At 36.4% G+C, this 25,214-nt stretch overlaps 1 protein-coding gene across 7 annotated transcripts in view; it reads right to left on the reverse strand.

Annotated features, from left to right (window-relative positions):
* KIF21A (kinesin family member 21A) overlaps window positions 1–25,214 on the reverse strand; it is a 154,842-nt gene that overhangs the window by 52,157 nt on the left and 77,471 nt on the right. For all 7 annotated transcript variants that reach the window (XM_036251203.1, XM_036251207.1, XM_036251205.1 and 4 more), the window contains exons 2-11: window positions 17,410–17,632; window positions 17,097–17,279; window positions 15,296–15,445; window positions 14,445–14,579; window positions 13,746–13,913; window positions 11,581–11,696; window positions 7,983–8,178; window positions 7,403–7,592; window positions 7,020–7,083; window positions 1,601–1,801 (exon numbers count right to left, since the gene is read on the reverse strand). In XM_036251203.1, coding sequence (XP_036107096.1) covers window positions 1,601–1,801; window positions 7,020–7,083; window positions 7,403–7,592; window positions 7,983–8,178; window positions 11,581–11,696; window positions 13,746–13,913; window positions 14,445–14,579; window positions 15,296–15,445; window positions 17,097–17,279; window positions 17,410–17,632 — 1,626 coding nt within the window. The remainder of the gene's footprint in view (window positions 1–1,600; window positions 1,802–7,019; window positions 7,084–7,402; window positions 7,593–7,982; window positions 8,179–11,580; window positions 11,697–13,745; window positions 13,914–14,444; window positions 14,580–15,295; window positions 15,446–17,096; window positions 17,280–17,409; window positions 17,633–25,214) is intronic.

A 25,214-nucleotide genomic window follows, 5' to 3' on the forward strand; every position in this document is an offset into this window, starting at 1 on the left:
CAAAATGCTTACAATCCTGTCCCTATGTTGTCTCAAAAATAACCTGCATCAGAGGTATTAATTTGGTATATCTAAGATCACTACAAGAAGTAAAAAACAGCTTATGTTCCTATTGGGATCCCCTAATTTTTTGTTATTCATAGTCACCAACAGGTGACTACGGTGACATCTCCAAATTTAACTCAAAAGGAAAGAGCAGAACCAGCTCATGACCTTGAGAATTGGACCATTGGTTACACTTATTATTCATGAACACAAACCAGCTAAACCTTTAAAAACAAGTCATACCTTTGACATTTTCACCAACTACAAAATTAGATTTTAAAGTAAATGGTAAATCACATGTGCAAATCTCATTTTGTTGGGTCAGACTGGTTTCGATAATTCTACGATCATTATTTCAGTTTTAATTACCCTGCATAAGAGGGGATCATTATATATTTCTTAATGCTGCCATAATCAGCCATCTATAAGAAACACTTGGTAAGACATTAGCATCTTACTGCATTTCCAATTGCAATGCCTCCTAATCACAGATGTGTAACTCCTTGTTTTAATTATTTTAATCACTGCTTTTAAACTCAAGGACACAAAGCAGAATGAATCTGAAGAATTTTACTTCCAATAACTTTGACCAACTATTTCTTGGTTTCTTGGTTTTGTTTTGTTTTTTTTTCATGGAAGAAATGCCTGGTTGCCTAAATAAATTTCTAAATAAACTGGGCAACATAGTAGGTAGACTTAAAGTAAATAATAATTCTACAAAGTGCACCCCCTGTAACAAACCACTGGACAAATAAAATGGCTTTACCTCCTTTTGAATATCTAGCCAAAAATGCTTAAAATTCATTTGACTGGCAAGTTCAAAATATTTGACTGCACCATAGAATCCATATGGAAACATGTAAATAATTTATGTGTATTTAACCACTCACATATTATAAGTGGTCAAATTTTTATTTTTCTCCTCTTCTTTGCACCCAGTTGATTTCAGGAGGAGATATTATCAGGATGCAAGGAAAAGAAAGCCTAGAACAGTGGCAAAAATCTGAGTAACTCTTTGTTGGAAGATTCAGATAATAAATAACTTTCACATAATCAAATTGGAAGCCCTGCAGGAAATACTTAAGAAACCAAATAATATTAAATGACAGTCTGATGGATTAGTTTAGCCTTTAGTTAAACTAATCTAGACAGGAATTAGAATGTATCCATGAAACAATTTAATCACATTAGAAAATGGGAAAAAAATGAAAACATTGAATTATAATGGTACAGCAAGATTTGCAGAAAAGAAAGATGAATGGAATGCAAAAGCGGCTATTTGAAAAAATAGTAAAATAGTTTCTAATAATAATTTTACCTTGTCAGAGTCCAAATAACATTCATTACCATATTAAAATTAAACTTCTTTTACATATAAGTAGAGATAAACTATTAAAAGCATAATTGTAATTGTCACCTCATTTAAATGACATTTTATTTTATTAATATACTTATGAGACAATGTGTACTCATTATAATCACAAATTAAAATATCCTGAAAAGTGTAAAAAAAAAAGGGGGGGAGTATCATAGGCCAGTGATTTTAAAACAGTACCTTTTTTTCTTCTTCTTTTCTTTCCTTTTCAGCTTCTCTAAATCTTTCTTGGCTAGATCTATAATCTCAATGGTCTCCTTGTCTGAGGACAGGATGGGAGAGAAAGAGGACGGTCCGCTGAAATACGGTGATCTTGCTGTGGCTCGGGTCAGGTTTTTTCGAAGGTTCTCATTCACAGCTTCACTTTCTAATAGTTTTGCCCTAGTGAAAAAATATATATATTTAAATAGGAAACATTTTTATTGTAGCAAAAAAAGATATAACAAAAAAGTTACCACCACAACCATTCCTCAGTGTAAGTTCCACAGCGGGAAGCATACTGACGCCGTTGCTATGACCACTTTCCTCCTCTCCCTCCAGAACTTCAGCTTCGCCAACTGAAACTCTGTGCCCCCGAAACACGCACTCCTCGCTCCCTTCTCCTCCCAGCCCCTGGCTGCCACCGGTCCCCTTTCTGGCTCCACAAAGTTGAGGACTCCAGGAATAAACAGGCATTTTTAAATGAGTTGTTTTGCATGCTAAAAAAGATTTCCAAACTGTCTTTCAACATTTCTACAAAGCAGTTTTTTTTTTTTTAAATAAAGGTGGTCACAGACATTAATGTTTAGGATATTTTTTAATTCTCCGATGAAATCATTACAAATGTGAAATCACATGCTTCGTGCTCAAAAACGCCAATAGTAATTAGATTACCTGCATTCTGGCCACTAGGCACTAGCTATCCTTGCTTTGAAAAGCCATTGTTTACATTTAAAATGCACAAGCTGCATGGTTCCCAACCTTTCAGTTCCTCATTCATCATGCTATGATAACATTCTCAAATCTCTGCAAAGAATAGTCAGTCAAACTTGCCCCTAACTGGCTGAGAAACATCTGTTCCTGAATATGTCATGGGAAAAGACGCTGTCTCCAAGGAAACCCAAGTTTGATAATAGAAAACATTCTTTTGTTTGCTCAAGTCATCCTACTACTGACAGAAGAATAATGTTTGTACTGTCAGTAATATGCAAAAATACAGAATGACCCTGGACTTGAGACTAAAAGAGGTTCGAAGAGTCCTCTAGGCCAGTCCCTTTACTTTTACTTCAATTTGATTTAAACCATCAAGAACACAATGATCTGCTTCAATATAATAGGTTTCTAAGGACAATTGGCAAAGATGGCTGAGACAGAGCTGTAAAGAGAAAATGGTACCTACCACCTCTGCCTCAAAACTATATTACTAAGCACTTTTGCAATATGCACAAGTATTTCAGAGGAAGATGCTAGATTATTTGCAACTATTAAGCTCTCAAAGACATAGTCAGCTCTATGCTTTCATTATCTACCAAAATTATTCATGATACTGTTGAAACCAGCTAGAGACAGAGTATATAGAAATCAGTGAACATGTTTCAAGTTAGTGTCAATGTAATTGTTTTATTATATATCTGGTGTCATATGTGAGCAGAACAACAGTCAAAATATTATAACTGGTTAAGTAGCTATGTACAAACTTCTAGGCTAAATGACTTCAAAATTATTTTAAAGAAAATCATAAATATAATGCTGTTATTTTTTTTAAACAAGAAGGCAACCAAAGTATAAAAACTCAACTATAAAAAATCAAAGTCAAAGTTTATACTTTTCTATATTTTCAATATCTATCACAAAGCTGGGGTGCATAATGAAGAATATTAATAATAAATGAAAATGTAATCAATTAACTGTCAATAATGACCTTTTATTTTTATTTTTTTCTTTATTGATTTGAGAGAGAAAGGATGAGAAAGAGAGAGATAGAAACATCAATAAGAGGGAACATCAACTGGCCACCTCCTGTATGCCCCCTACTAGGGATCAGGCCCACAACCTGGCATTGCCCTGACCAGGAATCAAACCAGCAACCTCTTGGTGCACACGTTGATGCTCAACCACTGAGTCACACCAGCCAGGCAATAATGACCTGTCTTTTAATTGGCTGATTTGTTATCATAGTCAGACAACTTGAGTTTTCATTTTAAAAGTTTGCATTTGGTAGGGGCATATTCAGTAATTCTTCAATCCAGGTGCTGATAAAGGCGAAAACCTTTCGGGCTCACCTCCACAAATCCCATGCTACGTCAGTAGACCTGCTTTCCTTATGGGCTGTACTGGTAGCACTCTCTGTTACCCTCTCCTCACCCACCTACCCACTTGTCGCTGCCTGCTTTTTATTTAACAGGAGATGTGGCAGTGAGGGCATGAAAGGAAGTATACAGACTTCCTTGGGAAGGAGCAGACTGAGAGCTTGCCTCTCGGCTCTGTTACTCACTGGATCTTGGACCATTAGTCTCTAAAAGCTTCCACTGTTTCCTCTGTAAAGTGGAGATGAAAAAGATGTACTTCCCTAGAATTATTATGAGGATCAATGATACGATGAATTTAAAACTCACCGGACTGATAATGTATTTAACAAATAATAACTATCCTTTTTTTTTAAATATTTTTTTTCTTTATTGATTTGAGAGAGAGAGAGGAAGGGAGAGATAGAGAGAGAAACATCAATGAGAGAGAACCTCGACTGGCCGCCTCCTGCATGCCCCTAACTAGGGATCGGACCCACAACCTGGGCATGTGAATCAAACCAGCGATCTCTTGGTGCATGGGTAGATGCTCAACCCCTGAGCCACACCAGCCGGGCCATATAATAATAACTATTCTTATGAAAAAGTTGCTAGCAATATAATTAACAAAAGATAGTTCTACATGGAACCATGCAAAAATCATGTTAGAAACATAGTTAATAATATTTTTAATTAATTAATTTATTTATTTTTGTTACAGATGTATCTCCTTTTCCCCCCACTGATTCCCTACTCCCTCTCCCTCCCCACCCTGTCCCCAGCTTTGCTGTCCATGACCTTTTTTCATACATATATGCATATAAGTTCTGTGGTTTATCTTTCCCCTACCACCCCCTTAATAACATTTTTTAAATGTTCATAATATCACAGAATAGATAGCAAAGCAATATATACACCCTGATATCAATTTTGCTAAAGTATGCATTGAAAAAAATACTGAAGAAATATACCAATATGTTAATATCAGCTTTAGGAATGGTAGAAATATAAAAGATTTTAATTTTGTTTATATTGCCTTGTGTTTTCAAAAATTTCTACAAAAAACAAAACCCCCAAAAGCAAGAATTAACTAATTAGTGACCATTATTATTTCACAAAAATATAATATGACGTGTAAGTTATTAAAAGGTGACTAGTATTATTTTACAATTAGAATAATAAGACTTGATATATAAACATTTCCAAGTGATAATACATAAGTTTGCACTAAGTTTAAGAAGCTATGAATAAATGTCTTCTGAAGACCAAATTTTGATAGAAACATGAATTAGAGCAGAATTTGGTAAATAAACATAGATTGTGAGAATTTGGTCATAAATAATAATATATTAGACCTTTGTAGTACTTTTGAATTTAAGAACTTTGATATCCTGTGCTCGTATTTGAGCCCCACAAAAACTCTGAAACTAACAGGTGTTACCTCATTCTTTCAGATGAATTAAAGCACAGAGATGTTAGGTAACTTTCCCAAGTTCACCCACTTATTAATAAAAAGAAGCTTAAACTTCAAACCAGGTAATTAATTTAAATTCAAAGCTCATTTATGTCTATCTCATATGTAAATTACTTTTTATGTTGTAAATTATAGTGCTGGGATGCTAGAAGACTACTCCTCAGAAGTGGGACACACCTAATTAAAGAACTTTCAAATAAAAGTTGGGAAAGTGGAACAAGCTATTAACCTACACCAAGAAAGATTTGATCACTAATTGAACTCAGGGCCTGAGTCATCTTGGTTCTCTAAATGGCATAAAGAATGGTCTTAACTCAAAACTAGAAGAAGGAAGCAATTAAATGCTGCTTTGAATCACTAGGAGTGCAGATGATTCAGTCAGTTTTCTAGGAAATAATAACACTAGTGAAGCCATTTGTCCAGTGGTGAGATCAAGCTTAGATAAGGCCTTAGAATAACAGGGAGGAAGACAGGAAACAGAGCACAACACCCAGCAGGGAGTCATCCTTCACAACTGACCAGTGCCACAGAAATAAAAGCGAAGCAGGTTAGGAGCAGGAAGAGAACCTTCAGGAACTGAAAGACAGACATCAATTGTGTCTCAAGGAATGGTGAAGATGGGTTCTACAGAGTGAGGAAAGACAAGTTTGGGGCAGTAGGCCGGAAAGAGCACTTCTAACACAGGACAGAAATGCAAATCCAGGTTGGCTGCTGCCAGAACCAGGACCCAGTGCCCCAAAGATCTCCAACAAAATATTGGGGGGGGGGGGAGCAAGAGAGAGAGAGAGAAAATGACAGTTAATAGAGTTAATCTATTGCCACATCAGATGTCTGCTCATTTGTTTTTGCTTTTTGAAACACTTAAGGGATCCAGCGGGCCTCATGGAGGCAGAAACAGTAGAAACATTACTCGTCTGTTTAAGAATTGCTAGAATAGTCAGAGGGAGCAAAAGGAAAAGCGAACACAAATAATAAATGGAGAACTGTTAGGGTAGCCATGAAACATGATTTCTCACTTGGTTATTTTCTGCAAATGGGTACAGAAATGAAATCTGAGCTACTTAGATGCTCCCCAAGGAGCTGACTGTGGGTTTACGTCAAGAGAAAGTAGCTGAACCATCAGGGAAAACTATGGAACCCGAACATATTACAGAAATGACTGACATTCTTAATTTTCTTTCTGACCCCGACTCCCCCAGTTTGGGCTCAGTGGTCCCCTCTGCTTTCCCACACCAGGCGATGGCATTCCTCTTACTAATTTTTACTATTCTGTTTCCTACATGTGATTATTGAGGTAAGTTGCCCCAGCTAGACTGTGAACTCCTTGTTTATGTCACACTTGCTCAGTCCACGGCATGGTGCTCAGCATACAGTGAGCATCTGCAGTATGTGTGCAAAATGTGAGTGATGGATGAGCCTCTGTACTAGAGATGCAGGCAAAATGGTAGGGGTGCAATGACTCACGCATAAGGAGGATCTGGAGAAGTAGCAGGGAACAGCAGTGATGGGAGATGTAAATGACTCATTGACATTGACTATTCCCAAATGGTGAGAGAAGGCACCAAGGGTCACTTCATCAACATCAATTATGCCTGTCCTACGTGTCAGGTTAGGTAAGCTGCCACAAGGGGTATGACAACCAGAGTAGGAAGATAATATGGGACACAATATGGGAAGAGATGGGAGGAAAGTTGTGTGGGATGTGACATTATAGAAAGGCAAGTACCTATTCCCCTAAAGTCAACCTGACCAAAGGGCTGAAATATTGCCATGAACAGTTACTAAACCATAAGCCCAACAAATAGCAATATTACCATACTGCAAAACCCAAAATGTGTATATTACAGAACACAAACTGTACCTGAGATCTTCAATTTCTTTGATATAACTGTGAATCATATTACTAATCTCCTCATTCCCTTCCCCTGCAAGATAAAACAGGATATTAAAAATTTCCTTTAAATTAGAACTTCAACAAAACGGAATGGGAGGAAAAAAAATTATGGAAGCAAAATAATAATGCTTTAAAACACAATTCAAACTGCAAATTTCCCACCTTTATCTATGTAAACAGACAGTAAGATAATATAACAAAGTAAAGGGTACACTCTGTTTCTGTAAGAATGTATTATTTACAAATTAAGTATTTAACTTAAAATCGCAGATTGTATACACACACAGACCGACATTTTTTACTGCGAACAGTCCAGGTCCTCCCTCCCTCATCCCGCCCCACAGGCTTACCTGCTCTGGCAAGAACGTGGTTGGCCTGATCACTAACGAGCTGTGTAATCCTGGTTCTCAGTGCATCCACCGTTTCTTGCATGGCTTTAATTCTTACACGCAGGTTATTATTTTCGGTCTGTAGCATGGCATTCTCATGAAACATGTCATTGATGCTCTCCACACCCTCCTCATCAATTATTCTTTTACCCTAGAAAAGAAAGAGATGTTACCCTGATGGTTGAGGAGCCTTAAATACACAAGAAATGTGTTCAAGGGTATTAGAGGGCTATGCAGTTCTATAATCCAGAGCCCTTGTCTTAACAGCCTCAAGGCAAGTGATCCTTTTCCCTCTACTGCATCCTTCCAAGGGGCATTCGTCACTAAAGAAACTGACTGAAGAGGAAGCCTTTTGAAACAAGAGATTGGACAGGTTGATACGCTAAATATTATTAAAGGGTACCACAAGGAAAACTAGAGAATTCTACCCTCATGACAGACAAGAAGCTCCAGAGACCTACATGTGCCAACAATCACAAAAAGGCATCATCGTGTTCACTAAATGCTATCACAAAATGCGAAGTCAAACCCATTGGCTTACAGTTTTGTACTCCATGAGCTCCATCTGCAGCCGCGTGATCTCACTGCGGAGGGCATTGATCTGCTGACTGGCTCTGTCCTGGTTGACCATCACCTTGTTCTTGATATTTCTAGCTCGATTGGCATATTTCAGGGTATTTAAAGTTTCCATAAAATCTCTGTCTGAAGGGCTGACACATGCTATCATGATTGTTTGGCTGAAAGTTACAAAGAATAATTAGGTTTACAGATAAAAGCAAATAAAATACTGCAATAATCACTTTTAAATTCCTGCCCTTTGAATATATTCTCTTCAAGATACCAAAAGATTGATACTAATAACTTAAAAATAAAAGCAAATGTAAACCCCAATGCTTTATGACTATCTTAAAGAAAATGAATTTATATTATCCTTCTTTTTGATCCATATTATCTTGAGAAAGTATAAGTGTATATACTTATTTCTCACCTATTTACAAAAAAAGAAATTTGGGGCAATACACACAGAATAATTCTAAAATGTAATCTTCCTTGTGCCAAACTGAAATTCAAAAATCATTTTATCTACTCAATATGTGAGTATTTTAAATTTGTACAAAATTCTATCACCTGAACAAGAAGAGTACTTAGTATATCCATGTTTTATAATATAAAACATCATTTGTGATTAAGTGGTCAAAGTTCCAGCACTTTGGACCCAATTACACAGGAAAAATGGGAAACATTACTTTGTGGTAATGATGATTTGCTTTACCAACCAAAGAACAGGATAGTAAAATGCTTAGTATGCCCCAGCTGTTATGTCAGTCAATGAAACAGACAAGGACATTCTAATGGGCACTTACACACTCACTGAAAAATGTATAGAACTGCAATTAAAGAGCTAATTTACCTACCCAGGTAGGGAATTCATGCCTATCAATTCTAGTCTTCAGCCTCCTAGTCTCCTGCTTCCCCTAGTAATCTCAACACAGCATTCCTAGCAACCCTTTTAAAAGAGGTCCCATTTCACCCATCATTTTCCCTTTATTGACTGTTGCTCATCCTTATCTACATTTACTCTTATTATTACTCAAGGTTCAACTCAGACATCATCCAGTCCAAGAATCCAACCCTCAGTCTGACTGTACTTTTTCTCTCTGCTTCCTTATACCCTTTGCATATCTCTTTTTTGTTGGTTATCTTCTTCTTATTATTATTATTAATTATTATTATTTTGAAATTTTATAGACACCAAGTGAGACCTGAATTTCTAGAGGTCAAGAATCATTAACTGAACATAACAGTCTGAGGAATGGGGTAGTCCCAGAGACGTGGAAGTGGGGTACAGACTGACAATCCCCAGAAGAGGGGATAGGGTGGAGAGATAAACCACAGAACTTATATGCATGTAGGCATGAACAATGGACATGGACAACAAAGCTGGGGACAGGGCTTGGAGGGTGGAGGAGGGGAGAATGAGTGGGGGAAAAGGAGAAACATCTGTAACAAAAATAAATTAATTAATTTTTAAAAAGAATCATCAACTTTTATTTATCAGTATACTTTGCATAACACAATATTAGGAACATACTAGGCCATTAATAATTGTTTGTGGATTATGCCATATACACATAATATTTATTTATTGGACATCAGAAAGCTAAGATAATTCATGCATCTCTAGCTCTCTTTTGGTGAAGAAGATAAGGTAATCAAGTGTGAGTGATGGTTATAGAAACTGATCAGAGAATAGGACTACTCAAAGTATAGACCCAGTCCAATGCCAGTCTGCAAGCTACTTGTCACCAGTTCATATTAAGTACAGAAATTGAAAAGAAGCATTTTAGGGGCACATACCAAAAAAAGAAAATAAGCATTCTTAAATTTTGCAACATTTGAGCTTCCTATAACCAATGAACTTATTGAATAGAGTATAGACAAGTTCAAATGTTTTCTAATTCACGTAGTAAGTCACAAATGGGGCAAGCTGAGTACCGTCATGCACACTGTTAACCCACCACAAACTGAGGGTGGTGGAGGAGAACTTGCCCTTGAAAATAAAAAATATCTTTGATCCAATTTTTATTTTAGGAGCAATTTGTACAAACTTCACAAAATGAAGGCATTCTGTTCTCCAAAGCTTATACAAAGTTTAATGCTTCTGAACTAAGAGTTCAATCTTAAAATTTTAAGCAGGAATTAATGCTCACTAAGGATGGATTAGAAGAAGTCTTCTTATTTGAGGAGTTGCTACCTAGTAAAGAAATGGATGAGGAGTACCAGACAGTCTACAGCTGTAGTCTGTCTAAAACTGAAGAGGAATTCAAGACCCACAGTGCAAATATCTCAGAGGGCTTACAAGGCAAGCAAACTTTCCGAACCACTGAAGTATTCAAACATTTAAAACATGTAAGTGGAAGGAATTCATCATCTATAGGAAAGGGCTAAAATTTAGCAAGCTTGAGATATATATAGGGCTACAACTTAGCGAACTCAAAAATGTTATATCTAGCTTAAAAGGCAAAAAAAAAAAAGTGTCTTGTTATAATAAGACCCAGATTAATATTGAAGTGCAGAGTGAAATACAGAAGAGAAGAAAGAAATACGCAACAATAGAAGCAGTATTGCCCCCATACTTAGGACATGCTAGAACAGAAATGAATAAGACAATGCTAATATTGCAACAGAAGGAAGAAATATAAAACTGATAGTGTTGAATTCTATAAAACACAACTTTCTTCAATTTTGAACCTACATAGATTTAATATTATTAAAATTCTTTGAATAATAGTTATTAAAAAAGAAAGTTTCAAGTTTAATTACTAGATCATTTCATAGTACCTAATGATCCTTTTAGTAAACATGATTTTAGACCATTGAAAATACTGTAATATAGATTCTATTAACTCTAATAGAATAAATAAAAATGTAATGGTTGTCTGTAATTTGCTGAATTGTACTGTTTGAATTCAAATGCCAAAAATGTTTCTACTTGTAAAGCCAATATGTTGATGTTTATAAAAAGGAATGTATTACAAAAGAATGTGTTTAGCAGATGAAACATCAGAATAATTCAAAGTATGAGAAAGGATGAATATTAGTGATACTGACAAAGTTAGTAACTAGCAAATACCCTATATTTTATTCAGCTGACATTTTTAAAAGTTTTTCCACATACAAAAAATATGTATAAGTTTCAAGAAACTTTGTAAAATTATATAAAGTATATTTAAATTACTTTGTATTTACTTAGCATTTACTATTCAACAAAATTGATTTAGACATATATTATGTACCAAGCACTTAAGCAGAAGCAATGATAAAGTAGAAAGAGCAAATGCTATGAACTTTAGTTACAAGCTAGGTGACTTTGAATAAACTTCTTAACCTGTTTAGATTTCAATTTCCTTATCAACAAAATAGGAATAATAATACCTACCTCAAGGGATGTTATAAGGACTATGTGAAATAACAACATACAAAAAGACTCACACATTTTAGGTGTTTAGTAATTATTAGTTCCTCATCCCATCAATTTGCTTTATAATAAGACCAGTTTTTATAAATCATTTTACAAACTTACTTTAAAAATAATGACTAATTGAAATTCACAAATATGGATAATCACTTATGCACACCTGTTACCCCCTAGGGAATCCTGTAGCAGTCTTGTCAGCTTAGAATCTCTGTAGGGTACATGGGTGGCCCTCTTGCTCCTGTCTCCCAATGCACTTATTACATTGCCAAGTGCCAACTAAGAGAGAGAGAGAGAAAGAAAAATGATTAAAAAATTTATTAATTGTAACTCTTTTAAATAACAAAAGCTTATAAAGAATAGTACGGAGACATGACAGAATTGAAAACATTGGGGTTTGGGTTTTTGGGGGTTTTTTATATATTTTGAAGTATGACATAAACTTCGAAGTTCTCTACATTAATTATTAAAAACTGACAAAATTTAACTAAAACTGACTCAATTTTTAGTACTAATTCACAAATACTTAAACTTCTCTTCAGAAATTTTCTTTAGAAATAGAAATAAGATTGGTGACTTTTAACCATCCCTAGAATTACCAGACCATCAGGTTGTGTCCCTAAAAAACTCAATTCATGTTGCAAATTCTTCTCTTCAACTCAATGAAGAAATAAAATGTTGAATTAGCTTAAGGGTTTCATTAGTCTTTCTTGTTGCAATATAGCCTTACAGGAAAACAAATTCTCCCTTAACCAACATAAAAATATCACTATGATTTCTCTGAACAAAGTATTCCTAATGTAAGTACAGCTGTCTTTAGAAATACAGTGAATCTATGAGCTAATATTGAAAAAACTAAGTCAAGTTACAGAACTCTTGAGTAATTCCCCCTTCCATCCTACTGCTTTTCTTACTGTCACTGAACTAGCCCCTACAGCATAAGCATTAGCCTAAATGTTGGCCACCCTGCCCCTAAGCAATGCAAACATCTACAACCAGCGCCTCATTAGGGTCAATGGATCATGCAGAGAGTGGTATCAGCATCATGTTGTGTCCTTGCCCCCCTCTTCCGAGAGGCTGCAGCTTTAACCACTGGCCACACTGAAACTTGACCAGGTATACCTGAATATGCTGTAATAGTCTAAGCAGGTAAACAGACCAATGGCTTTTACCTTTTTCAGAGAACACAAATGTAAATACCACCATAATTTTATCTCCTAAGAAATTCAGAGCAATACACAAAATCCAGGATCCAGGTCACTCCTTTAAACACAAAATTCTACCATATGGTGAGAGCATCCAGATGGGTATCAATATGGAGTTGGGGTGCCTGGCTCTCTCTAATCAGCCTCAGTTGTTAATTCTCCCACAGAAGGGCTGTATTCATCTAGGAGCAAATATTGGACAATGGCAAAATAGGAACATACAGTTGGAGCCCCCAGTTCTAGGGTGGAAAACAAAGTAGAAAACACTTGCTCTGGTACCATGAGCATCACAGAAGCATAGGAATGTCACTACTTTTATGTAAGAACAAATGTCCAATTTTATAATAAAGTCAAAAAGAAGAAAAGATTTTTTACACAAAAAGTTACTTTAGATATTTTTTCTCCCAGCCCTGCTGGTGATGCTCAGTTGGCTGGGATCATCACATGCACCAAGAGGTCGCTGGTTCAGTTCCTAGTCAGGGCACATGCCTGGGTCGTGGGCTTGATCCCCAAGAGGAGGCATGCAAGAAGGCAGCTGATGGGTGTTTCTCTTACTCTCTCTCAAATCAATAAAATACATATTTTTAAATTTTCTTCCATATAACAGAAGCCTTATACTAACAAACACAGGGTGTTTTCAAATAAAAAAACACCACTAGGTGGCATGGTATTAAAGTTAATTCCTAATATAATCTAGAAAAGTTCTCATTTTTAAACAATCTACCAAAAAACATTAATTATAATTCCCAAAATAAAGTGACTGTCAAAATGTGAGCAAAAATAGTCACTCGTGCAATTGTAAAAATTAAATATTGATTTTGACAAAATCAATGTGGGTTTTTAAATGTGGATTTTTTAAAATCCTGTGCACAATGTATACTACTTTAGGCATACCTCATAAAATTTAATTCAAATAAATTTACACACATGAAGAAAATTTGCAATGTAAAAGGCTAAAAATCCTATAATGTGAGATCAAAATTCAATGCATTACAAGATTATTGTATCTCTCATTTCTCAGCTTAGTGCATGAAAGACTTCAACTTGGGTACTAAGTATTACAAAAGAGAAAAGAACAATGGGAAATCTCTGGTATTTTCTCAGCACAAAGCCTCAGTCTTACAAGTCCACAGTTGATGGAAATGCCTTCCTTGGCCCTCTCGCCCGTGGCTCCGGTACGCTTCAGTCTTTCTGATCCCGCCAGATCAACAAAATGGAACTTTGCAGTCAGGGTTTCAAATTCGTTCATCTGTGATGATTCAGAAATCACCTTATTATCAATAGCATTTTCCTGCAATTGAGGAAAATAATTGAAAATATTTTTATTAATGTGACACCAAATACCCTCAAACCCTACCTTCCCCGTGTGTGTGTGTGTGTGTGTGTGTGTACACACACACAAACAGGCATACAGCCAAATAATTATACATGCAAAACTATCTGCTGGCAATTAGAAGCTCAGAACAAAGTCAGAAAGAAGCTTGATGGTCAGAACCCAGCTGTTATGAACTGAGGCTCTGCTTATGTTGATAAACGACACCTGTAGCACACCGTCCTCGAAGGCAAAGTGTCTCAGGTGACTACATCCATCACCATATGGCCACAGCTTGCTTTCTGGTTGCTGTAGACACATATCCAAATTTTTATTTCACAGACCTACACAGTTAGCCAGCTTCAGCTTAAACAGGATCAGAGACACCTCATTGGGAAAAGGCATAATTAAACAAACTAAAATTGGTTCAAATATACTCTTCTCCAGGGATTTATGTGATTTCAGGGAAATGAAGATTGAAGGTTTTAAAAATGAGAACTAGTAACTCACAGCATCTACTTGGGTGCACATTCTGGTCTGACACACGTGAATGGTAAAAATGGCATGTGAACGAGAGCTCTGAACATTCATCTGGGTACTAGCAGTGGTCCGGGATAAAGCACCCAGCTTCAAACACTGCATCATCTAGAAAAGGGGAAGAAGGGATTTTACATGAACGATACTTAAGCAAGATACCATACAATCAGAAGTCTGAGCTAATGCTAAAACCTGCCATATTAAGGGAGGTAAAGGATGTGGAATTTCATATTATTTTAGTTACATGCACTTTGTGAGCTGAACTTCTCAGTATAATAGTGTATTATTTTTTAAAATAGGAGAAAACACTGAGATTCCATTGTTTGCCTTTTGCTGACATTTGCAGCTTCCATTCCAAACTGTTACTGTAGAACACTTTGGAACAAACTGAGCAAAAACTTGAGTTACTCAGGCTACTCTGTTTCTTCTGTTCAAATATTTTTTTGTAACTTTTCTTAACACTCTCCCATTAGGAGCCATGATACAGTCCTATATATGTGACCACAAAAGATGCTAAAGGATTGTGGTTCCATCTTTCACCTTCAATTATCTAACTCTCTTTTCTTAGCTGTGAAAGAAAACTCTCTATGCATTGCCTTGGATTATTTTGATACTACAGTAAAAAAAAACTGATTTTACCATAACTGTGACATTTTTTAATAATAAAATCCTGATATTAAAAAAATGAGGGAAAAAGGCAAGATTTTTACAAGATGTTACACTTAAAAATACAAGTTTCAGATCTTGATCTTAAGCAAACTATAAGCAAGCTGAATGTTAAATAAAGCCAAATATGTTCTATTTAACTATAATACGGATGTCACCTCTGATTCTGTATTCACAGTACGTGTTGTGACGCCCACAGTATAAATTCCTCCAGTTGAATCTTCATGAATTCTTATGTTTGATTTCTTATTTTTTGCATCAATATCACGTGTGGTATCAAATAAATCAAGGACCTCTTCATTGTACAGCTACCAAAAATAAATATTACAAGTTTAGATTTAGAAGAAATTGCTTCTTGGCTATAACAGATATTGCACAATGTTATCTTTCAAACATACCTTAAAAGTTCTTCAAAATGACATATATTTCTTCAAAATAACAGATACAAATGAATGAGGTAATTATTAATACAAATTCAAGTGAATGTCAGGTTTCTTTATAAGAGTAAGAATAGTAAATGATATAATCATGATTAATAAATTGAGGGCTAGCTAAAACAATCTACTAATCCTTTGTGAGAGATGAACAAATTTATAAACACAAGCAGACTCTAAGAAATATGTACCAAATGTAGACAAATTCTAATTAAGCTTAGAGAGGATTTTAAGAATAATTACTACTTGAGCTAAAAGTATATTTCCTATTGCCCTACAGCCTTTCTTAATGTACCTAAAATTTAATAGTTAGTATTCTGCAAGGTGGGCAATGACATTCGCGTTCCTGTGTCAACCGTGGCTGGCGAGATTGAGCTACCTCCTTAGAAGGGGACGCACATGCCACTTTTCTATCGAGATGCCTTAATGCTTAGATCAATGCTGAGATTCTCAATGCTTAACAACATTTTGAAGGGTAAAAGGGAAGACAGAAGAACACCTTTTTTTCTTTTTCCATCATTTAGTTACCTTACTTTTGGTTTTTACTAAATGGGGATATCTATTAAAACCAGCAGTAAAATAACTGACATTAATTTGAATGGTTTTGTATTTTGTGTTGTATAATATAGAATAAAATGTTTCATCAATGACCGAAATTATTAGCTCAGATAATGCAGACTACATAGTACCCAGAACAATAGTGTCAACCACCATTCACCTAACGGCAATATTGCCCATATCCAACATGTCCTCTTATTGTCATGTCCCTCCCACCAGACTAGACTCCCCTAAAGGAATCCAAATCTGCCCCAAACTTTGGCCATTGCATCAAAACACCTGCCTATCATTGCAGGAACACCAGCTTCTGCAGCCAGATTAGTGGTACAGCCTGAATCCTATTATTCTTCATGTGCTCTCCCCACTTCCAGTCTTAACCACTGAGTTCCCAGCACTTTGTGAGGCTGCCTACATTAAAACAGTAATTACAGGTAGGATACAGAGAGATTCTGAAAGAATATTAATTGTTTTACTCTATGGACACTGGTCAAGTGTTTATAATCTTAAGTGCTAACAAGCAAGGAATACCTATTATCTATGATCTATTCTTCCTGCTACCTATGACTAATGTTAATTTACGCAAACATTTATTAAGCACTATGTGCAAAACACTGTATTAGAAGCCAGATGCATTAAATCATAACGTCTATGGTCTTAAGGACAATATTTATTTTATTTTTTTATCCTCACTCGAATACATTTTTCATTTTTTGTTCAGATAGAGTGGGAGGGAGAGAGAGGAAGAGAGAGAGAGAGAAACATCAATGTGAAAGGGACACATCGACTGGTTGCCACCCGCACGACCCAGCCGGGGCCGGGGACAAACTGCAGCCGAGGTACGTGCCCTTAGCGGGAACCAAACCCGGGTCTCTCTGGACCACAGGTCGACGCTCTAACCGCTGAGCCAAACCGGCCAGGGCTTAAGGACAATATTTAAAGGAAACTAATGACACAATTAGTCTTTTACCTCTAGGAATTGCGCATTCACTTTAAAATCTGGAGGAGGAAGCCCATTTTTAATTGCAGTGTGTTTTTTTTCTTCAATACTCTTGAAGAGGTGTTTAACGGCACGAGAGATAATACCCTGTTCTTCCTCAATGATGTTCACATCAAATCCAGTTCCCATTGTGTACGTTTTGCCAGCTCCAGTCTAAACAAAACAACAGAGAAAAAAATGTGCTCTTGATCTTAATAACATAACCTCAATAACAAGAATGAAAGCCCAACTGAACTGATACTTCTGAAAAGTTACAACTTCTACGAAATAATTTGGTACTTACTTGTCCATAAGCAAAAACTGTAGCATTGTATCCTTCAAAACAACCTTCAATTAGTTTCTCTATACAATGAGTGTAGATCTGTTCTTGCTGGGAGTCAATGTCAAACACATAATCGAAAGTAAAAGCTTTGTCTTTCCCTAGGAAGACCTGAGGTTCTCCTGGTGTGACAGATGTACAAATATGGCATCCTTCAATCTTTTCTTTGGCAAGTTGTGGTCTTATTCTGTATGAAAGAGTCAAGAAAAAATGAATTAAATGGGGGGGAAAAAACTGAAAAAATAGGACAAAAATTCCTGGCCAAATATTTTAAAAACACTAATGTAATCCACTCCTGTTCCTTCAGTTGAAAAGTTTAAATAAATTGAATTATAACATCAATTTTAATGTCAGTTACTTAACAATACCAAAAATATCATGAACCAGAGTAAATTAATTAAATACTTTTGTAGGTGAATATTTTTCCTCAACTCTGTTAGAGGTAAAGACTCAGTTAAATAATTCTGCTACCAAAATGCTATTTGTTTGTTTTAGTGTTCTCTTTATTTCCAAGAAGGGTGATCTTTCGGTGCCCTTTACTTGGCTGTGTTTTTTTTAACTGAATTCACTGGGGTGAGATTGGTTCACAAAACCATATAGGTTTCAAATGTACAACTCATAAAACATCATCTGCACACTGCAGCATGCACTATCCCCCAAACAAAGTCTTTTCACCAATAGTTTCCAAATTTATTTGAACATATCCCGCTGTCAGCTTCACATGTTTAAGCATATTGCCACAATATAAGTGTATATCTATTCATTTGTAAATGATTTGCATGTACTATATTGATTTGTCATATATTATGATATACACAAAAACAGATTTTATTTAAAAATTAAGTACAAATAGAAGTTCCAGTATTTTCTCTCCAACATCCAGTGCATCATCATTTATATATAGTTCCTGGGGTTTCCTCTCTCCACTTGGAAGACCGCAGCATTATAACCACCCTTCACCCACCCCATCCACTCCAGAGTCTTCCTCTCCTGCCTCTCTTCCTAATGTTAAGGCCTACTTTTATTTTCAAAGCAGGACAGTAAATATAATAATTTGTTAACAGAACAAATCACAATCTGGCCCTATTCTATTCACACTATAAACACGACCGTCCTGGATACACACATCACTGACTTACTGTACTTGGGTTTTTTAAGAAGTTCCTATTTGCCATGAAGAAGGAGAAGTAATGTAAGGACGAAAGGAAAGACAACCAGTGATGGAAAATACAAAATAATGACGACAGAGTAAGGAAAGGGCATTAAAGGATTCTCGGCCCACTTTTTTTTTTTTTTTTTTTGAGAGGCAGATGCTGAGGTCTATGAAAGTGGAACCAGTTCACCAATTTCGTAGAGATAAAGCCAAGCCTAAATCCAGATCTCCTGAGTTTCAGCCCTTTCTAGTTTATCAGGATGGAAGATCAGTGGAAGGACAGGAAAGACAATACTGAGAAGGGATGAGACTTCTGCAACCCTGGTTATCCAAAACAGAATTCTGTACTACCAAAAAAAAAAAAAATGAGTTAAGTAAAGAATATGTTTGTTTATGCAATTTTTTCTTTCCTCTCTGATAATGGTGTTTTTCTTCTATAACATTTTTAACTTCATTTATTTGTTTTAATGGAATGCAATATCATTGTGGAGATGGCTAGGTGTGGTGGAAAGAGCAATGGGGTGGCCACCGAGAGACCTGGTTCTGTTCCTTCTATGGCCCAACAGACACCATGTGGTTTCTCTCAGAGCTCCAGTTCCTCACCTACGGAGAGAAATGATTCAAGGCTCCTTTTAGATCTAATACTACTTGACTGCAGGATAGCTTATTATAAAAAGGAGGGAGAGAAAAATATTTATGTACTGTTATACAGATTAAATAAACACATGCATATATATATACACACATAATTTTTTTTTAAAAAAGGTTTCTTATAAGGAGCTATGTCCATGGACTATAAAAACAGCCCATGGTAGTAGCAAATTTGGCTTTCTGGTTCCACATTTCCTTGATAAATGGCTTTTCTCAAAATTAATATTCTCTTCTTTCCAAATTTTTCCTATCTCATTTCATCCAGTCGTGGAAAGAAAACCATAACAAAACCTCATCTCCTTGGGGGAATCACTGTTCTGACTGTTGCCAAGCTAGAAACCAGAGTCAACCTCAATTATTCCCTCTTCCCTATTCCATCTATCTAATCTTCCTCCAAGAGTTATTAATTATCTCTGAGATAACTCTAGAGCCAACATATTTCTCTCCTTCCTCACCATCAGCACCCTTATCAAGGCTACCATTATCTCCTACTTGGATTATTGCAAAAGCCTCCTCACTAGTCAGCCTATGTCAAATCTTGTCCCCCTGATCTGTTCCACATCCTGCACTATTAGTGATACTTTTAAAATATGAAGTTGATCAGGTCACTGTCTTCCTTAAAACCCTTCAGTATGTATGTCCCTAAATCTTTCTGCAGCCTCTCCTATCGCCATACTCCATCGTTTTATTAAAAGATTTTTGGTGGTGATGGTTTGTTTTAAACCAGTTTCACTAACAAGGAATGCCCTCTCTAGTCTCTATGCCTTAAAATATGCTGTTCTCTTCTCCACCCTCTCAATCCCAACTCCTTTTCTAGCATGAACATCTCATGTTGTCAATCTCTGTTAAGATTTCACTTCTTTGAGAAGCTCCCACGAATGGTTTGCATTGTAACATGAAGTCATATCTGAGCTCAGGCTGTTCTCGTTCCTGAAAGCTGCCACTTTTACCCCAGGATTCTGCTTTCTCCCTGCTTGATAGATAGCTGTACTGTGAAACCTAATGAGTCCTATGTTAAAAGACAGATAAAAATAAATACACTGTCTAAAGGAAAACTTTGAAATCAGTGTCATGTTCATTTCAAGTAAATGGTAATAATCATAGGATAACTTACTTGGCTCAAATACTTTCAGTTTCATTTCAACAGAACACAGAATAGTTGCCATTTGAACTGTAGATATGACAGGCAATTTTAGAATTCCAGTGTCACTCAGAACTTAATCTCCTAACCTCCATTCATGTGATTATCATCTTTGCTAATGGTGGGAGGATTGTGTCTGAAGCATGAATGATGTGGAATTCCATCCACTTGCATAGGCAGGAGAGAGAGTGGCTTCGAAGAGCAACAAGATGGGCAGAATCCTTTTCCACCACAACCAGGCAATGGCAGGTCTGAGACACGCCCACATAGGAGGCGCCGGTCTCCCCTACATGCACAGAATGGGAAGCCGACTATACTTCAAAAGTTAGGGTTATAGTCACCTTTTCAATTCCCCTTCAAAAATTAGCATTTTAAACCCTCCAAACCCCTAAATTCTAACCCAAGCCAAATCACCTGCGTTAATAACAGAGTTTGAAATTTACCCAGCTTCATTTTCAAAACTATAATTTGATATCATATATAGATGTAATACATCAACCCTTCAGGGAAAGAGAAGACTAAAAATAGAATCTGACATTTATTTCTCTAAACACTTGGAAATATACTATTTCTAAGTATTTTTATATAAAAATAAGAACATTAAACACAATCATCGAATCCCAACATTAAGAAATAACCAGTGTGAACAAAGCCGTGTGGTCTTTTTAAAAGTGTAATCATACAACTAGATACATTTGAAACTGTTTCTTATTTAGGATAGTATATTCTAATATTACATAGAAAATTTTTATTACAAAGGACAACAACAGTGGGGTTCTGTCTATACCATTAACTTGCTAATAGAGATGGATTTTTTTGTTGTTACATTGGCAGGGTGAGGCTGTTACGGAAAATGGTGACAATTTAGCTAGAGAATGTGCTTTCCTGTTCGCATGAGGTATGGAACCTTTCATCCTTTGTGGGCCATTGACCAATGGGGTGGGATCTGAAAGTGAAAACCCGTGGAGAACCATACAGGAAAAAAGAATCTGTTTGTTAAATCAGCTTGTGAAGGTCAAGGATTTAAAGCCGAATATGACACAAGCTGTCAATTACGCAGTTTTAAGGTAAAAGGAGATGAACGAATGTCGTCTCTGTTTCCTCGCACTAAATCTTGCCTTCAGCCTGTGGCGCCCATTTCACCTCGGCTCTCCCTCTGCTGAAACTGCTCAGACCAAGGCACCAAGGACATTTTTTACCTCCAGACCCTTTCTAGCCTTCTCACGACCTGAGCTCTCCTAAGCATTTAATCCTATTTACAACTTATAGGGAAGAAAAAACCTTTTGCCTCTACCCTCCTAGATTCTCCTGTAAACTAGACTGACAAAAGACTAAAGAAAGAAAAACAAATGGAATATTAACATGACATTTATTAACACGCACAGACACGGGAATGAGTGAGGGGCAATTCAGAGGGTGGGTAGAACTTGCACTTAAATAGCATCTTAACAAAAGGAAAAATGTCTTTGAGTTTCTGGGACATAACTGTGAGGAAATAAATAAGCATAGGAAGAAACCGATGGAAGATAAAGGCTGGTTCGTGGAGTGTGTTAGGCGGTCCCTCCGGTGCCACACCCAGTGGTTACCTCTGTCCTTCCAGGAAGAGAGGAGAGAGCTGACACCTGTACAGATTCCTGTCCTGCTTTCAGGCAAATAGTGGGTCAGGCAGAGGTATTTTCCTGTCTCTGCTTTTTAATTGCCTTTCCCTCAAAATAATCCTTATGTCAAAGTGGCATATTTGGGGATGGCATACACTGCTAGCCTTCAAATACTATATTTCTCAACTCTATCTGCAGTCAGCTTTTGTGACATCCCTTTTTCTACTGTTTTTGATTATTTATGAGCCCATCTTTTCCCCTTATACCTCATATATCAACTTGCCTTAAAATGTCAGTGTTTCTCCCCAAAATACCCTAATTATTTAGCATGGTCTCTAAGATTTTCCTCATCAACATTCTACCTGTTTTTCCATTCTCAAATCTAGTCACACCCGACTACATCAAACCACTGACCATTTCTTGGTCAACTAGCATATTTCATTCATCATGCCACTATACATGGTTTTCTCTCTGTTTGGGATGCTGGCCCTCATTTCTCTGTCTAGAAACCTCTTTGTAATTCTTCAAGACGTAGCTCAAATATCTGTACATACTTTTATAAAGCACTGCCTCCTTCCCCCAAGCTTGAATTAGTCTATGCAATGTGCACATGATTTTAGAAGAGTAGAAATCAATTTGAATTTTGCTGGTGCGCTAGTAAATAAGTTCTTTAAAGACAGAGAACATAATTATTCATTCATAAGACAAAGAACTCCAACAAATTTTTATTGACTGAATTTCATAAAACTGCTCTAGTTAAGGGGGTACATACCAAGTGTGCAGTTATAACAATAATGTAACATTTGCTCCATCACTTTCTCTGTCACTAGGAACATGATCTTGAACAATCATTTAACCATTCTATGTCTCAGTTTTCTAACCTATAACATAAGGAGCCTGGATTGAATATTCCTAAGGTTCTTTCTAAACGTCGAACTCTATTGCAATTATTTCTTTAATAGCAGCAAAATCCTTACTTAAAAGAGGTATCAACAAACAACCTTTATTCCTTCACACTCTATATCCACTATTAGTGGCATGACTCATTCTTTTTTCCTTTGTGGTGGTTATTATTCTCTCCAGTTTTTGTAGCAAACGCTACTGTGGCCATAGGCACAAGGAACTTCATTGATGAAAAACATCATTGTGGCTCCTTGCAGTGGTAGTAGCTATAAAGGTTAGAAGAGATTCTGAGACTGAGACCAGTAAGTTTCCTTAAATTGGGCCCTTTTTTCTGTTCTCTGCATTTGTAACTATAACTAGTTTTAGTAAGCAAGGATATCAATCCAAAGGACTAGTTTCAAGATATCCTGGATGGGACAGAGAAAACAAAGGTAAACATATTTGGGGGACAATATATATTTGGGGGCAATGGCTTATAATTACTACCTTTTTGGCTAGAGTTTTAGTCACAAAAGTCAGCAAAACTGCAGTTAAGTTTTAATTGTCAGAAGAGACCTAAGCATTCCTGCACATTCTTGCTGGGCATCCTGAGAATGCAAGACCCTGACCACTCTCTTCATGGATCTTTTCTCAAGGTTACATTTGCAGCGACAATGTTTTCCACCTGACAAAGAGCTGGCTTGCTTCTGTTTTCTGTAGAAACAGTGAATTCCCAAGCTCGGTGTTTCTCCATATCCCACTGTCTGCACAGCATCCCCATAATCATAGGTCTCCCTGCACTGCCTCCATGGATTGGGAGGAACGGGGACGCAGTGCAAATCAGCATGGAGTTACAGTGTTTATTGTACTGAGTAATAGACGTCCTTTGCCTCTTTCAGAGTCTCGTGTCTTCTGCCACCATACACAAAACAGTAACAAGCTAGCTTGTGTAAAATTGCAGGCTCTTCACAGGTCTTATTTAACACATACTAACTGTGACCTTTGGCAATTCTCTCTCGTAGCCTCAGTTTCCCATCTGTAAAATGGTAATGTTATTACTGCCACGTCCACATCACAGAATCTTGAACAAATGAGAAAATATGTGGCAATAAAAGACCACGTCGGTGTAAAATGTTGTTGTTACAGCACCACTTGGAAATTCTCCCAGTCAGTTCCTTCATTAGGCACCTTAAATCCCTTTGGGCCTTCCAACATGTCAAGGAATGCATAATTGACTCTTTGCCTCCCTAAACTATAGCCATATTTTTTTCAAAATGTCCTTTAGATGTCCTGACTCTTTAGAACAATTAAATGTAAAACTATTATATCAGAAATAGTGACCACTGTTACTTGGATAATATGTATACATATACATGCCAATATCCATCCATATGCTGCCGTGCAAAGATAATGAAGCTGAATAATATTACACCTTCATTTGCAATGAAAAGTCATAATCCCAAAGTTAACCTTTTCATAATAATAAATAACAAACCCTCATTCATCCTGCTATTCATATCAGAAGAGAGTACTATAAAAGCCAAAATGGGAATTTTTATTCTTTTAATATTATTATAATTTTCACTATCTCCATATAGCCAGTAAAGAAATTTCATTTAGAATGGAAGAGAACTAAGTTCCTGAGTGACAGGTTCTTTTAAAAGGGGGAATTAAATTGTTATAGTACAATTTATCCTTATGCTGAATCAAATTTTATTAAATGCTAGTGACTAGAATGTTGACAAATGACTAATCAATGACTTGTAGTTACTGAAGGGATGCTAACTTAAGGAAAATAAATAATTGCATGCATTATAATTTATAACCTCCCAGGACTTGCACAGTCACCCTTTTTTCCCCCTAAATTAGAAGAGTTATGCTAACATTACTCATTAATCTCTAAGTCCAAAGATGCTGGCAATCAAACCTATATTTTTAAGCACATAGTTTTATAGTACCTCCCAGACTTTTTCCTACACTCTCCCCTCTCTTATCCCTGTTCCCCATTTTATTAAAAGCATCGCAAGGGATAAGCCTTGTTTGCTAATTGATTGGTCAAGTTACTTTTATCCCCCTCCCCCCAAGAGTTATGAACAACACACAAAATATCTTCCTTTTTGCTGTTGGCCATTGCTAATTTCTCCTGTCCTGTTAGAAAACACTGTTGTCCTTAATCTATGGTTCATAAGTGTGACAAATTTTTCCATTACCTCAATGTCTTTGTAAACCCTCTCTCCTTCTTTTGCTTGAGTTATTCTGATCTCATCCCCACGCGATTGTGGTAGTTCTCCAGTTTACTCAATCACCTGACCTGATTCCCACTGTGTGTGGCTCTTCCTTACAG

The sequence above is a fragment of the Molossus molossus genome, unplaced genomic scaffold (genome assembly GCF_014108415.1).
Source record: "Molossus molossus isolate mMolMol1 unplaced genomic scaffold, mMolMol1.p scaffold_m16_p_10, whole genome shotgun sequence".
Lineage (NCBI taxonomy): Eukaryota > Metazoa > Chordata > Mammalia > Chiroptera > Molossidae > Molossus > Molossus molossus.